The sequence below is a fragment of the Alligator mississippiensis genome, chromosome 3 (assembly GCF_030867095.1).
Source record: "Alligator mississippiensis isolate rAllMis1 chromosome 3, rAllMis1, whole genome shotgun sequence".
Taxonomy (NCBI): domain Eukaryota; kingdom Metazoa; phylum Chordata; order Crocodylia; family Alligatoridae; genus Alligator; species Alligator mississippiensis.
In genome coordinates this window covers 276,950,334-276,964,174 of record NC_081826.1, presented here as the reverse complement: position 1 = coordinate 276,964,174, position 13,841 = coordinate 276,950,334, and the positions used below count along the sequence as shown (strand labels likewise).

The 13,841-nt window shown below is 41.2% G+C and overlaps 1 protein-coding gene across 2 annotated transcripts in view; it reads right to left on the bottom strand.

Annotated features, from left to right (window-relative positions):
- Nucleotides 1-478: 478 nt before the first annotated feature.
- The window catches only part of FYB1 (FYN binding protein 1), a 91,991-nt gene continuing 78,628 nt past the window's right edge, over nt 479-13,841 (bottom strand). For both annotated transcript variants that reach the window (XM_019495848.2, XM_019495849.2), the window contains exons 17-19: nt 8,146-8,179; nt 4,264-4,295; nt 479-4,143 (exon numbers count right to left, since the gene is read on the bottom strand). In XM_019495848.2, the coding sequence (XP_019351393.2) occupies nt 4,121-4,143; nt 4,264-4,295; nt 8,146-8,179 (89 nt within the window). In that variant the 3' untranslated portion in view covers nt 479-4,120. The remainder of the gene's footprint in view (nt 4,144-4,263; nt 4,296-8,145; nt 8,180-13,841) is intronic.

The following is a 13,841-nucleotide window of genomic DNA, read 5'->3' as shown; positions in this document are numbered from 1 at the left end:
TTGTCATACTGGAAGGAGTACCAAGAGGGTCTGCAGTTACGTGGATCCAAACTCTAAAGCTCATGTTCAGGAAAACACTGAAAATAAGTCACTAATATTGCTCTGTTACCTGGAGTAAAAAGCAGAGAAACAGCTCCAAAGCCATGGAGTTGGATGGAGGATTCTTTTCCTCCCACCTTGCACCTCCTTTGTGCTAATCCTGTTTACTTCAACACTGTACAAGAAACATTATTTCATCCTAAAATAAGCTAAAACTGGCCCCGTTCAACTCCTTTGGATGTTGATGCTGAAGTCTAATGAGCTAATTTTTAATGAGAACTTTATTTAATTGCTGAATATTTTAACAGGCATATCCAGCTACTCCAGGATTGTGGATGGAGTATGGGATTTTGAGGCTAGAAATGTCCAAAAAATTCCAGCAACTTTTCCTCTCTCTTGCAAAGTTTGGAGATAAAAGAATACACATCAAAAGAGAAAACCCAAGACATCATCTTTATTAAACTGTTCCATACTTTATGATTTTCAATAATATATAAGCATAGACTTTTCTACTTGAAAATTTTCTACTTACATTTTGTATTCTAAAAATCATTGCTAACAAAGTAAGATCACACCTGTAGTTATGTGCTGTCACAACATTAGTAACATTTGCTTTCATACTGTTACTCAACAGCAATTTTCAGAAGTTATTTTCAGACACCACTCTTCTGTTTTCGTATGAGACAATGCATTCACATATTTATTGGAAATATACACTTTTATTTAGAAGAAAAAATATTGCATCTAGGAAATGCCATTGGTGAAATAATCAAAATAAAAGTAAATAACTCCAAGGACTTGCAGTTTATAATAGTCTATAATCTATTTCATCAGTCTGCATCAGTCACATTTCATAATGATCCACATTGTACTTTAATAAATGACTCCAGTGATTTTCAACTTATAGAATCATAAGATACATTTCATAAGACTGTATTACTTACACTGCATTATGATCTATGAGGTAATATAATATCTCCATTTGTCATGTTATGGTTATGCTCCATATTGTTGGTAGTCAGAAATCGTAAAAAACATTAAAAAGTATTACCAGAAGTCTCACAAAATGTGAAATTTACCTTGGCACAAGAGGACAAGAAGTGATTTCTGTTCTGTGCAAATCCTGCTTCTCTCTACATGGGGGTAAATTTTACACACAAAAAAGTCCAAGCATGATTTTGCCTCTATTGAAAGCATGGGCAATTTTACCATTGATGCAATGGGAGAAAAGTTAGACATTTACACAGACTATAAGTTAAACTTTTTTGTTAGTATGTTAGGGTCAATAGAAATGAAGATATTTGGCCTGTTCACTAGCTGGCAGGTAGCCTTTACATTCTAATGTCTGAACTGTAGCTCAGCCCTCTGGCACATCCCTGAAATACACTTGAAAAAGAAACAAAACAGATTGCTGCTGCTAAATAGCCTTCATGGTACTGAAAGTACAGAGGTTACATTTCAAATCTGGGTGCTGACACCAGTGCTTAAATACTTAAAATAGGTATTTGCATATATATATGTTGGTCTGAACATCAAGCTATAGAACTAGATGCCCTGGCTTATTAACACAACTTCAAAATTGGCTCTGGTTTATTATCCAAATCTGTGATTGTCAGTATATTCTGGATTACATTTTACAGAATATAGTTTTAATGTAGAGAACATTTGCTACCAAACTGCTAATAACTGCATTGAAATAAATTGTTCATAATTTTGAATTATACTGGAGATCTGTTGTGGTTAGCACTATCAATGGATAAACCACAGGTGTAATAATCCTGGTACACACCCTAGTGGGAGATTCTAACTCTGATAAAGTCAATGGCAAAACTCCTTGGCTGCCTATAGATGTGCTTGTTCGTGTTCTAATTGGAACGCTCTAGCTTTGCCTCACCATCACATGTATTAAGTGCCCCCACATTTAAAAATGGCCACAGGAGCATTTTAACTAAACCTTGTCAAATGAGCTTTAGTTAAAGCACACCCACAGCCACTTTGAAATGCAGGGGTGGGGCCGTGATGGCAAGCTGTTTTTATTAGAGTGGCTGCCTAGGCTCCAATTAAAATGCCCCCAACTCAACTTAGAGCACTTGTATAGGCAGCCCTACTGATTTCTGTTGTCCAAGATTTCACCTAGGTTATGCAGTCTAAACTGTAATGAGATTTGACTTGCACTGGTGTATCATGCTTCAGTTTCAACATGGGTAAATTGCATTAGTATGGGAGCGTCTACATGTGAAATTAATGCGAATGAATAAGCTCCAACACACATCACGCCAGAGTCTTCACATGTGCCTGGGACGGCAGCACATTGAGCTGGGCTGGAGCAGCCCTGGCTGGCAGGGACCTGGGGGGGGTCAGCCTGCCAGCCCAAGGCTACTCTGACTCAGCTCAACATGTTACAGAGGGGCTGGCTGGGGCATGAGGGTGCCTCAGTATGGGGCTAGGTGGCAGGCTGCCCTGCACTGAAACACCCTGATGCCTCAGCCAGACCTGTCAGTGTCTACATGTGCATTGCTGTGCACTAAAGAATGTCGTTGTAGGATAATACTTGTATTTACAAGGACTAACCTGCAGTGGAGTTAGTTTTCCGTTGCCTAATAGGGTCACTCATGTAGATGCTGAGACTTTACTGTGGAGCTAATTAGGCAGCTGCACAGTAAACATCTTGTGTTTTAGATGGGAGCAGTATAATCTGTCTACAGATTATATGTTTGTGCTGACTGAACTGCATTAGTATTTGGTTTAGAGAAGCATAAGTTTCTGTAGACAATGTATTATTTTCTTAGCCTACATGCCTCTTTGAACCAGTTAGTCTCTAAGATGCCACCCTCCCCTGCCTTCTGTCTGACTTCAGGCTACCTACCTCTCTCTACATAGATATTTGCTAGATAAAACTGCCAATATAAGAATGTAGAAGCTACAAATAAAATGTCATCTTTTAAATATTTGCTCTACTATATTCAGAATCCATTGTTGATATTGTATTTTCAACAGATCTCAGATATGCAAATAAGTGGGGGAAAAAAAATGGTTCATGGTTCATTTGATTTCAGTTTACAACCTGCTCATTTATATAACGGCATCACTAAAGATGTTGACACTGTCGTAGGAAAAGTTTTTATTACAGTGAAGTTGTACTTCTTCATTTACATGTTTCTAGAATAAGAAAGCAATACTTAAAGGAGATATTTTATTATCAGAATCTTAAAACAAGAGGCTATTTCCCACAAGTTTAAGTCAATTTTCATCTCTAAATTACAATATTAACTTGACAATTAATCAAAGAGCTACATTTTAGGCTAAATATTTGGAAGATTACATCAATATGCTACAAAGTTAAATAGAATCATTTGTTGCTTGTATCTCAGAGCACTATACATAAGACATACAAAAACATTTAATTTATATTTATTATTGCAGTATTAATTAGTTCAAAAGTACATATGAAATATTTTTTAAAAGGTTTAGAAAACTATAATCTATTATTACCATAATCTAAAATTTTAGCTGTAGAAAAACACAGCTGTGTCTTACTGTCACCCTCACAAGTAAAATTGGAATGGCAGTTCAAGGATATATGAGCTTCTTTGATGCTTGCTTTGATTTCCAGTTTTTACAACAGTGATCCCATCACTACTGACAGGCATTTTTATCAATAATTTCCTTCCCAAAAAGAGCAGTCATTGCAGGTGTTTTTGTCTCATTCTTGTAATCAGAATATAGTGTTCCACATATCTCTGTTCACACTGAATAGGCATCACTGGTAAATTTTACTGATGAATTGTTTTATATGGCCCCACGTAGGATGGCAGAGGCAGAAGGGACACACACGGTAAAAACTTCACCTGTCATTCATATTACCCAGCAGTTATCACAGCAAGGAAATATCAGTCAAAACAATAGGTACCAAAGATTTAGAGGTCTAAACATGTTAACAAAAACTTCACATATGTACCAAGTACCAGAGTAGCCACCTATTAACTTGTAAACAATCAGCTTTGGTGATTTTTAATGCCAATCAGAAATCAACAGTAGGCATTAATTGTCAATGAAGCTTGCATATTAACAAAATTCAGGATTAATCATTATCGTAGATGCAATCTAAATAGGAAAGAAAATGCAAAAAAGTTAGTATTCTCCAATAGTTTGCTACAAGCATAAAGTTACTTGCTTTAGCAATATAACACATAATGATTGCTATATTTGAAAGGTGCAACATACCATCAGCAATATCATCATAGATCTCTCCATCACTGAAAATTTAAAAAATAAAAATATATATTAATTGAAATTTGCAAGTAGGTATGAAATCAGGTCCTAAGGTATCAAATAGCTATCAAGTAATTGATTAGTTCATTTCATAAAATACTCTTAAAACAGTTGGACAGAGAAGCATAGCTGGAGCTGCTTACAATTCTTTAAAACTTCAAACTGATTTTGATGTTTTTTCCAAAACAAGTTTAAGAAAAATGTAATTGGTTTAAAAAGAAATGCCAATATTTCAGTACAAGCTTGAACCAAAGTAATATTTTTTTCCATGAAGACAAAATGATTACTGATTTTTTTAAAATCAAAAACTGGAAAGAGAAGTGAAGACACTCAGTGGGTGCATCTACAAGTGCTATTTATCCAAAGCAATAAACTTGGCTGCATATCTCACTGGCATTTATTGCTCCCAGGCATGCCATTTGAATGTGCACCCAGGATCACAGCATGTTGAGCCAGGTTGCAGCAGCCCTGGCTGGCTCAACATGCTGCAGGGGGACTGGCTGGAGCATGAGAGTGCTCCAGTGTGGAGCTAGCCGGCAGGGAGCCCCACATTGAAGCACCTTAATGTCCCATCCAGCCGCGTCAGCGCCTACATGTGTGGTATTACTCTGCTGCAGAGTTTATTAGTTTTCTACAGCCTAAGAGGGCCACATGTTTAGATACCAAGTTGTTTACTGTGGAGCTAATTAGTCTATGTCTCCTGTAGATGTGCTCAGCATGTTCTTTGATAGTCTCTGAAGATGCTAAACAATGTAATAATAATGGGACTGGAAAAACTGAAGAGATAATATCTGTGGCTAAAGATTACAGATTTTAAAGGCTATGGTGTATTTTAGTGAGTACGACAAAAGACTAGTGAGTATGACAGAAGACCAGCTTGGCTTAGCAGGGAACGCTCCAATAAACTAAATCACAAAAAGGAAGCCTATAAGAAGTGGAAACTGGGACAAACAACTAGGGATGAGTATAAGAGCATTTCTTGGGCATGCAAGGATGAAGTCAGGAAGACCAAAGTACAACTAGAGTTGCAGCTAGCAAGGGATGTGAAGCATAACAAGAAGGGTTTATACAAGTATATCAGTAACACGAAGAAGATCAGGCTAAGTGTGGGTCCCTTACTGAATGGGAGAGGCAATCTAGTTATTGAGGGTACAGAAAAGGTGGAAGTACTCAATGCCTTCTTCACCTCAGTCTTCACAGGCAAGGTCAGCTCCCAGACTATTGCACCTGACAGCAAAGTTTGCGGAGGAAATGAGCAGCCAACAGTGGTAAAAGTACAGGTTAGGGACTATATAGAAAAACTGGACATATACAAATCCATTGGGCTGTATGGGATGCACCCCAGGGTGCAGAGAGAGTTTGCTGATGTGATTGCAGAACTGCTGGCCTTAATCTTTGAATACTCACGGTAATTGGGAGAGATCTCAGATGATTGGAAAAGGGAAAATATAGTGCCCATATTTAAGAAAGGGAAAAAGGAGGATCCAGGGAACTACAAACTAGTCAGTCTCACCCCAGTCCCTGGAAAAATCATGGAGATCCTCAAGAAAACTATTTCTAAGCACTTGGAGAAGAAGGTAATTAGGAACAGTCAGCATGGATTCACATGGTGGACAAGTCATGCCTGACCCACCTTATTGCCTTCTATGATGAAGTGACTATCTCTGTGGATGGAGGGAGACCAGTGGATATGGTGTACCTTGATTTTAGCAAGGCTTTTGATATGGTCTTCCACAATATTCTCCCAGGCAAGATAAGGAAGTACTGGCTGGATGAATGGACTGTAAGGTTGATAGAAAACTGGCTGGGGCATTGGGCTTAGAGGGTAGGAATCAATGGCTTTATGTCCAGTAGGGGTTGGCCCTAGGGCTAGTTTTGTTCAATATCTTCATCAATGACCTGGCAGATGGCATAGAGTGCACCCACAGCAAGTTTGCAGATGACACCAAACTGGGCGAGGGGGGGGGGCAGGGGGGGAAGAATAGTAGATACACTGGATGGTAAGTCTAGGATTTAGAGAGACCTAGACAAATTGGAGGATTGAAGGACAAGTGCAAAGTCCTGCAGTTAGGACAGAACAATCCCAGGTACCAGTACCGGCTGGGGCTGACTGGCTGGGCAGCAGCTCTGCAGAAAAGGACCTGGGGGGTTACAGTGGACAATGAGATGAATATGAGCCAACAATTGCCCTTGTTGCCAAGAAGGCTAACAGCATACTGGGCTACATTGGTAGGAGTGTTGCCATTAGGTCAAAGGAAGTGATTATTCCCCCCTATTCAGCACTGGTGAGGCCACATCTGGAGTACTGTGTCCAGTTTTGGGCCCCCCACTACAGAATGGATGTGGACATATTAGAGCAGGGGTGGTTAAAATGTGGCCTGTGGGCCAGATGCAGCCCACCAGGCCATTCTATCCAGCCCATGGGGCCCCTAAAAAATTTAGAAAATGAATATTTATCTGCCCCTGGCTGCCTGTCATGTGGCCCTCGATGGCTTGCCAAGACTCAGTAAGCGGCCCTCCGCCCGAAATAATTGACCACCCCTGTATTAGAGAGAGTCCAGTGGAGGGTAACAAAAATGGTGAGGGGGCTGGGACACATGATTTATGAGGACAGGCTAAGGGAACTGGACTTATTTATTCTAGAGAAGAGAAAACTGAGAGGGCATTTAATAGCAGCCTTCAACTACCTGAAGGGAAGTTTGAAGGAGGATAGAGCTAGACTGCTCTCAGTGGTAGCAGATGACTGAACAAGGAGCAACATCCTCTAGGGAAATTTAGGTTAGATATTAGGAAGAACAGTTTCACTAGAAGGGTAATAAAACACTGAAACAGGTTACCAGATAGGTTGTGGACTCTCCCTCCTTTGAGGTTCTTAAGACCTGGCTAGAAAAAGCCTTGACTTGGATGATCTAGTTGGGGCTGGCCCTACTTCGAACATGGGTTTGGCTAGACGGCCTTCAGAGGTCCCTTTCAACCCTAATTTTCTATGATTTTATGATTTTCAAAACATGTTATTTATTTATGCACTTATTTATGCTTGTAAGTAGTTCCATTGCAGCTACTACTCGCATGTCTAGTATTAAGCAACTAAATCAAGTATCTTTGCTCCCGGTCAGCCAGGCAACAGGGGGTGGGAGATCTTTGCTTCCTGCCCCCAGGAGCTTCTCCAGCTGCTGCTGGAGTGGGCTCTACCACCAGAGCCCAGGCAGGGACAAGGTCCCCCAGCCCCAGCAGCAGGGAGCTCCTTGTCCCAGCAGAGGATCTGTGAAGGGGATTGCAGAGCAGGGGCAGCAGGACTGTTCCCAGCCCCAGCTCCATGATGGTGATCACAGAGTGGAGGCAGGGGGCAGGAAGATTTTTCCCAACCCTGCTCCATAATTGCCATCACAGAGCAGGTGCAGGGAACAATCTCCTGTCAGCAATCTCCTGGTCCCCTGCTCCCTGCCAGCCCCTAATACATTTATTTAATGCGTGGTTTAATAATAATTTATGAGCCATCTTTCAAATGATGGATTAACATGTTTATTTTTTCTAGGCTCTGTGCTAAATTTGTGAACAAGAAATGCAGGAGCAGGTCCCCAGATAATTTCCAGCAAAAACATATTTTTATTAAGTTTAAACATCTCAAGAGTAGTCACATATTTCACGAAGAAATAAAAATCACATGGTAAAGTATTTATCTAAACTTCTGCTTGCCTAGTAAGTAATTAAGGGCAAAAATGAACATAAGAATTCCTATGCTGGGTCAGGCCAATGCTCCATCTAGCCTATTATCCTGTCTCCAACAGGGGCAAGAACATATTATACCAAATGCCAAGATCACTATGTACTTACTTCTCAACTAAATTGCTTCTGAGGACATATCCATCTGTAAAATTAATAAAATAAGAACATTTATTTTCAATTTTGTACATTTACATTATATTAACATTGTTTTTCTTTTTTTCTTAAAATAGCCATTTCAGTAGGACATTTTTAAATATATAAGCTATTACAAGATAGTATACAGTTGTATACACTTGCAATATTGAAGATAGGAAGATGTAGCCAAGGAGAATCTGGGATCATATTGTAATAATGTGACTGTTTGATTTAAGTTTTTAAAATAATTATTTGATTAGCACTATCAACACTATGGTGGCATCTTTAGGTATCTATAGATTTAAATCACGCCTATCAACACTATGGTGGCATCTTTAGGTATCTGTCGCAGGGCACCTTAGTGCCTGCTCCTAAGAGAGGAGAAACTGCCAGGGAAAGAGCCCTGGCAGAACCAAGTGAGCACAGCTGTGGGTTGCCGGAGCAACCAAGCAGAGCCAGCTGCCTGTAGGGGGCAGGGCCTGGCCCTTATAAAGCTCAGGGCTGAGGCCAGGCTGGCAGTTCTCTGCCAGCAGCCGGAGAGGCAGGAGCTCCCTTGGCCGAGATATGGGAAGGAGCCTAAGTTGCAAGTACAGCTCAGGATAGCCCTGGAGGCTTGAGCTATGATGAGGAGTTATGGCCAGGTGGCTTGCATTTGTGTTACAGCCTAGGGGCTTGTGGTTTTGCGTTGTGTTATTACACCCGGAGGCTTGGGTGAGGCTGTAGGGGTTGGAGGAGGCCTCAACTATAGGGACCCCAGAGAGTGTGGGGTGCCCTAGCACCAAGAGGGCGCATTATCCTCAATTACTCGCACGCCAGCGCGTGAGCAACTGGCAGCGAGGAGCGCGGCCAGTGGGCGCAACCCGTAGGTTGCGGACAGGGACCGAGACCCCGGATTGCGTGTGGGGGAGCATAGCCCCAGGCCCCAGGAAAGGGGCGGTATTACTGAGTAGCCCAGTGCGGGCACGGCGAGCCCCAGAGAAGGGGGGAGCGCCATACTGAGCAGCCCTAGAGAGCGGGGCCATACTGAGTAGCCCAGTGTGGGCGTGGCGAGCCCCCAGAGAGGGGGAACGCCCTTGTACGTTATTGAGTAGCCCAGTGTGGGCGCGGCGAGCCCCAGAGAGGGGGAACGCCATTGTGTTTTATTGAGTAGCCCAGTGTGGGCGCGGCGAGCCCCCAGAGAGGGGGAACGCCCTGGTACGTTATTGAGTAGCCCAGTGTGGGCGTGGCAAGCCCCAGAAAGGGGGAACGCCATTGTGCTTTGTTGAGTAGCCCAGTGTGGGCGCACGGGCATAGCGAGCCCGGCCGCAGGCTAGTGCGGCAATCCCCCTCAGACCAAGGCAGGGCGCTGCGGTTGCCCCTCAGAAGACAGGGAGTAGCAGCGCGGGGAGCCAGAGTCAGAGAGGGTGTCCGTGCGGTTGGCCCATAGGACCGGAGGCCCGCTGGAGAGTCCCGGAGCGGAACCACACCGGCAGGGGTGGCCCAGAGTGGGCCAGGCGAGAGTCCCAGCAAGAGGCTGGGCACGAGAGAGGGAGCCCAGAGTGGGCCACATTAGAGAGAAGGCCCGGGAAGCGGGCGTATAGACCGAACAACGTCCTTTACATCTGCGAGGCTTGGGGCGTGGTATTAGGGGCTGGTAGGAGCCACGCATAGCCCATAAGGCTGGGGCGCTTAGGTAGTGCCATTGTACAGGGAGACCCACGAGGGGTCCAAGAGCTGACAGGCCCGAGGAAACACAAGGCAGCCTCCCTATTACATATATTCCATCAAGAAGTGGCGGGCGAGAATGGAGGGTGCCCTCGGGCCGGAGTAGCGTGGTGAGAGGGCCTTAAGGAGATCACGGCCCTCCGCGAGGACCCCGCTGTGACAGTATCTATAGATTTAAATCAAGCCTCAGTGTTCTAGTATATACAAGTCTACTCATGTTGCCATTCCTCTCATTTCACTGTAGTGAATTTCTGTTGCACACAACACTAGTGGTGTGATGAGCAAAGGGGAATCCCAAGTATACAGGATCAGTGTTTTACTGTTTAATTGGTTAGTAGCAGATCTGAGGCAGGGTCTGATTGGACAACTTTTAACATAATTCACAAAACACCTCTCAGAATTTCATATCATTTTGTTTTATTGGATGTTTCAAGAAGATTGAACCCAAGCAGCCTGTGGTGGTAAAACTGCCCATTAACCCACAATGAGTCATACAGAAGTTCCAGAGCATGTATATTTACAGCTAGTATATGAATGCTTTAACAAGCACCCCCAAACCTTCTGCCCCCACAAGAGCTGTCCCATCAAAGTAATTCAATGTTGATTTGAAGGAGCTTACCTAATAATTAAGATATCTATACCATATAGCTATAGCTACTTGATTAAATAAGGCTTTCATTCTCACTGCTTATTTTAGGGATCCATATAGTTTGTCATCTTCATGGATTTTATATGAACATACCTTCTTGTGTTTTGTATGCAATCAAGGTAATGTTTCTTGTAACTGGATTTGTATCATCAGATATTGTCATGTAGGGTTAATTCAATCCAAATTAAACTAACTCATTATGTGATTCTCCCCAAGGACTGCATTGAATTGGGAGCTACAAAAGTGCTGGCATTTTCTCTTAATAACTGATCTTTAGTAGCTCCCAGATGCATATGAATTACACATACAGAAGTCTAGATAAAGGAGATAAAGATAGCCTCAGGCAACTAATTTCTGATCATGATTTGAAATAAATATACATTCAGGGATATGCGTGTTCAAGATGTAGGTTCCCTTCTCAGAAGGGCTGCTTGCACATTGTGGATCCAGGTTTAGATTTTGAACACCACTGGAGTTCTAGGGATTTTAGATCTTTGGTTTTGTCATGGGTTTATTTTTAACAGAAGCCTGCTGAACAATTTCTAAGTGACTTCGTCTGTTTTATTGATTAAAGTTATACTTTCAGTGAGTCTATGCCCTAGTTAATGAGCCATTACATTGGTTGTAAGCAGGGCTAAGTTATTTTGTTTCTCTGTAATTTTATGAAGACTTCTCTGAAGTAGACTTTGGCTTCCCCCTGACTATTTTCTTCCTAAATCAAGAGTGTAGCCTAGTCTTTCCATTTTCAGGAAATGTTTTTTTCTGGTTAGCTGGTCCTGGCAGCTTTTTGGTTTAAAATTCCTTTTCCTGATCACTACCAATGCTATTGGATGTACCAAACACTCAGACACGCATAGAAAAATATCAACAAATCTGTAAACTAAAAAATAATCTTAAGGAACTTGGAAGATGAACAGGCAAACGAGAAAGGAAGTATGTCACAGGTGATAGTCACATCACTTAACACACTAGTGAAAGCTACTCAGTGATGGGTGCTGTAGAGGAATTTATACCAAATCAAAGAATGAAATAGAACAGAGTCTGCAACTCCATTTTATTTCATTTATGCAATGTTAACTGTATCAGTTCTTTTATCTTCTTGGGTTGTGACTCCCCCTTGTACTTTGAGAAGGTATTATATACCAGAAGCAGACACTGGTTTTCTCCTAGTTGTTTTGGTTCTTTCAAGTCAATGTGCATGAAACCCCATAGTTTATTATTTTCTCTAGGGGAGTTCTTTCCTTTCTTGTTTATTTTTCTTGATACACAAGATGTATTTAAGTTTTAAAAACTCAGGAGTCTGTAGCAAAAATAATCTGGTAGCTGACTCAGAGCTCTTCTTTATAATCCAGTTGCCCTGATGCTTGAAATGTTTCTGCGCTATACTCCGCTACTCTACTGCAAGGACAAAACTTCATTAGTTAATCTTTGGCATGCTTCAGTCCTGCAAAATCTTAGTCTCTATTGAGGTAAGAGAATATGCCCATCTCATATAAGGAAATCTTTGACACTGGCAGACTTTAGAGAACAAATTATTGTGGCCCTGACACAACAAATCAATACGTACATTATGTAACACTATTTAAAGAGAATTTATCTCATGGGTCAGAACTGAACATTCCCTTAAGGGCAATAAAACTAATTTAATGTAATAAAATAATTATTTGGATGCTATTAAGATTTATGGGATCCTTTAGTCTTAATTTATTAGTGTTACTAGTTAAAGAAATACAGTCACATTCTGGAATAATATTATTCTCTATTTAACAAATTTTCTAAAGTTGGAACACTAGAGGTTATCAATGGCTTTACATGACTTATCAACAGGGATCCTGGTTTTCTCTGATCAAAAAAAAAAAATCCCCAATTTTTGTATTAAATAAGTAACCCCAAATCCACATTTTTCTATCATCAAAATGAAACACCACTAATATATATATATATCTATATATTATTATAGATTATCTATAGATATATATTTGTAGTGTTTCATTTTGATGATGGACAAATGTGGATTTTGGGTTACTTTTTTAAATCAGAAAATTGGGGATTTTTTTTCATCAGAAAAAAACAGGATTCCTGCTAATCAAGCAATGACAACTTCTCTGCAAAGAAGACAGCAATCAAATCATCAGTTCTTTTACATAGCTTAGGTTCTCAAACTAAAATTAGAACAGACCTACTCTAAGAAAGGAACAAGAATTCTTGCTATTAAGAATATGGCTCATTTTTTCTACATATGTAATATCTGATTAAAGATATATTATGAAAAATATCTGTGTTTAATCTTTTCTATGTTGCCGTAGTCATGAAGGGCAGTTATTTAATTTCTACTGCAACTTGCCCATTAAAAAAATGTAACTGCAGATATCTTGATACGGGACCAAAGGACACCACCGTGAAGATTTAGTCATACATCTAGTCCCATTGATTACATGAAAATCATATTAATTAAATGCTGTTTTATTTATTAGTATATTCTTTTGCTGTTTCTGTTTCCTTCATTTTTATAATGAAGAATTTCACAGGAATGAAAAGCAGGTTTTCTTATAAGGATTTTGTGCCAGATGCTATGGTGTTTACTAGATGTCTATGTCTACATAGCTGTTCTGCCAAAAGTGTGCGTCTCACCTCAGGAGTACAATCCTATTCTACTCAGGGAGGTATATAGCTCTCCCGCCCTCTCCCTGGGCAGCTTATTGCACCTCTGTGAGCCAATCCTATTCCACCATGGCAACAGACAGCCTCATTCTTTCCAGAGTACTACAGGCAGCCAATAGGAAATGTCAGGCTTCTGTATGAACTCTCACCCCTAAAGGCGCTTGATTTGGTGCTGCATATTGTGTACCTTTATTACATCAGGACATCAGGATACTTTTTGTCCTGTAGTCAAGTAGTTAGGACATTTACCCAGGTAGGTTATAGACCCCATTCATCCTGAGGAGTTTTAAGCCCACATATCCCAGTAAAGTGCCTTTGTCATTAGGCTATGCACTAGGTAGGGCTGAGACAGCCTTCATCCCTCTTGTTGAAATGGTAATTATGTGGAAAGGAATAGAAGGGTGATGGGATGAGGAGAGGCAGATGTCTTCAAGTTAAGATGAAGGCAGTTACAAAAACAGATGCATTCATGGTTTTCTAGGACATGAGCAGGGTGGGTTAGAGTTGCACATAAAGACTTCTACCACTTAAAGGAGGCAAAGGATGTGGGCTTTGTCTTCTTTTAACCCTCTTAACTCAGTGTCACAGCGGGGTCCCCAGGGTGGCCGTGATGCCCCTGGCATCTCTACAACCATGCAAGCTCCATCCTGAGGGT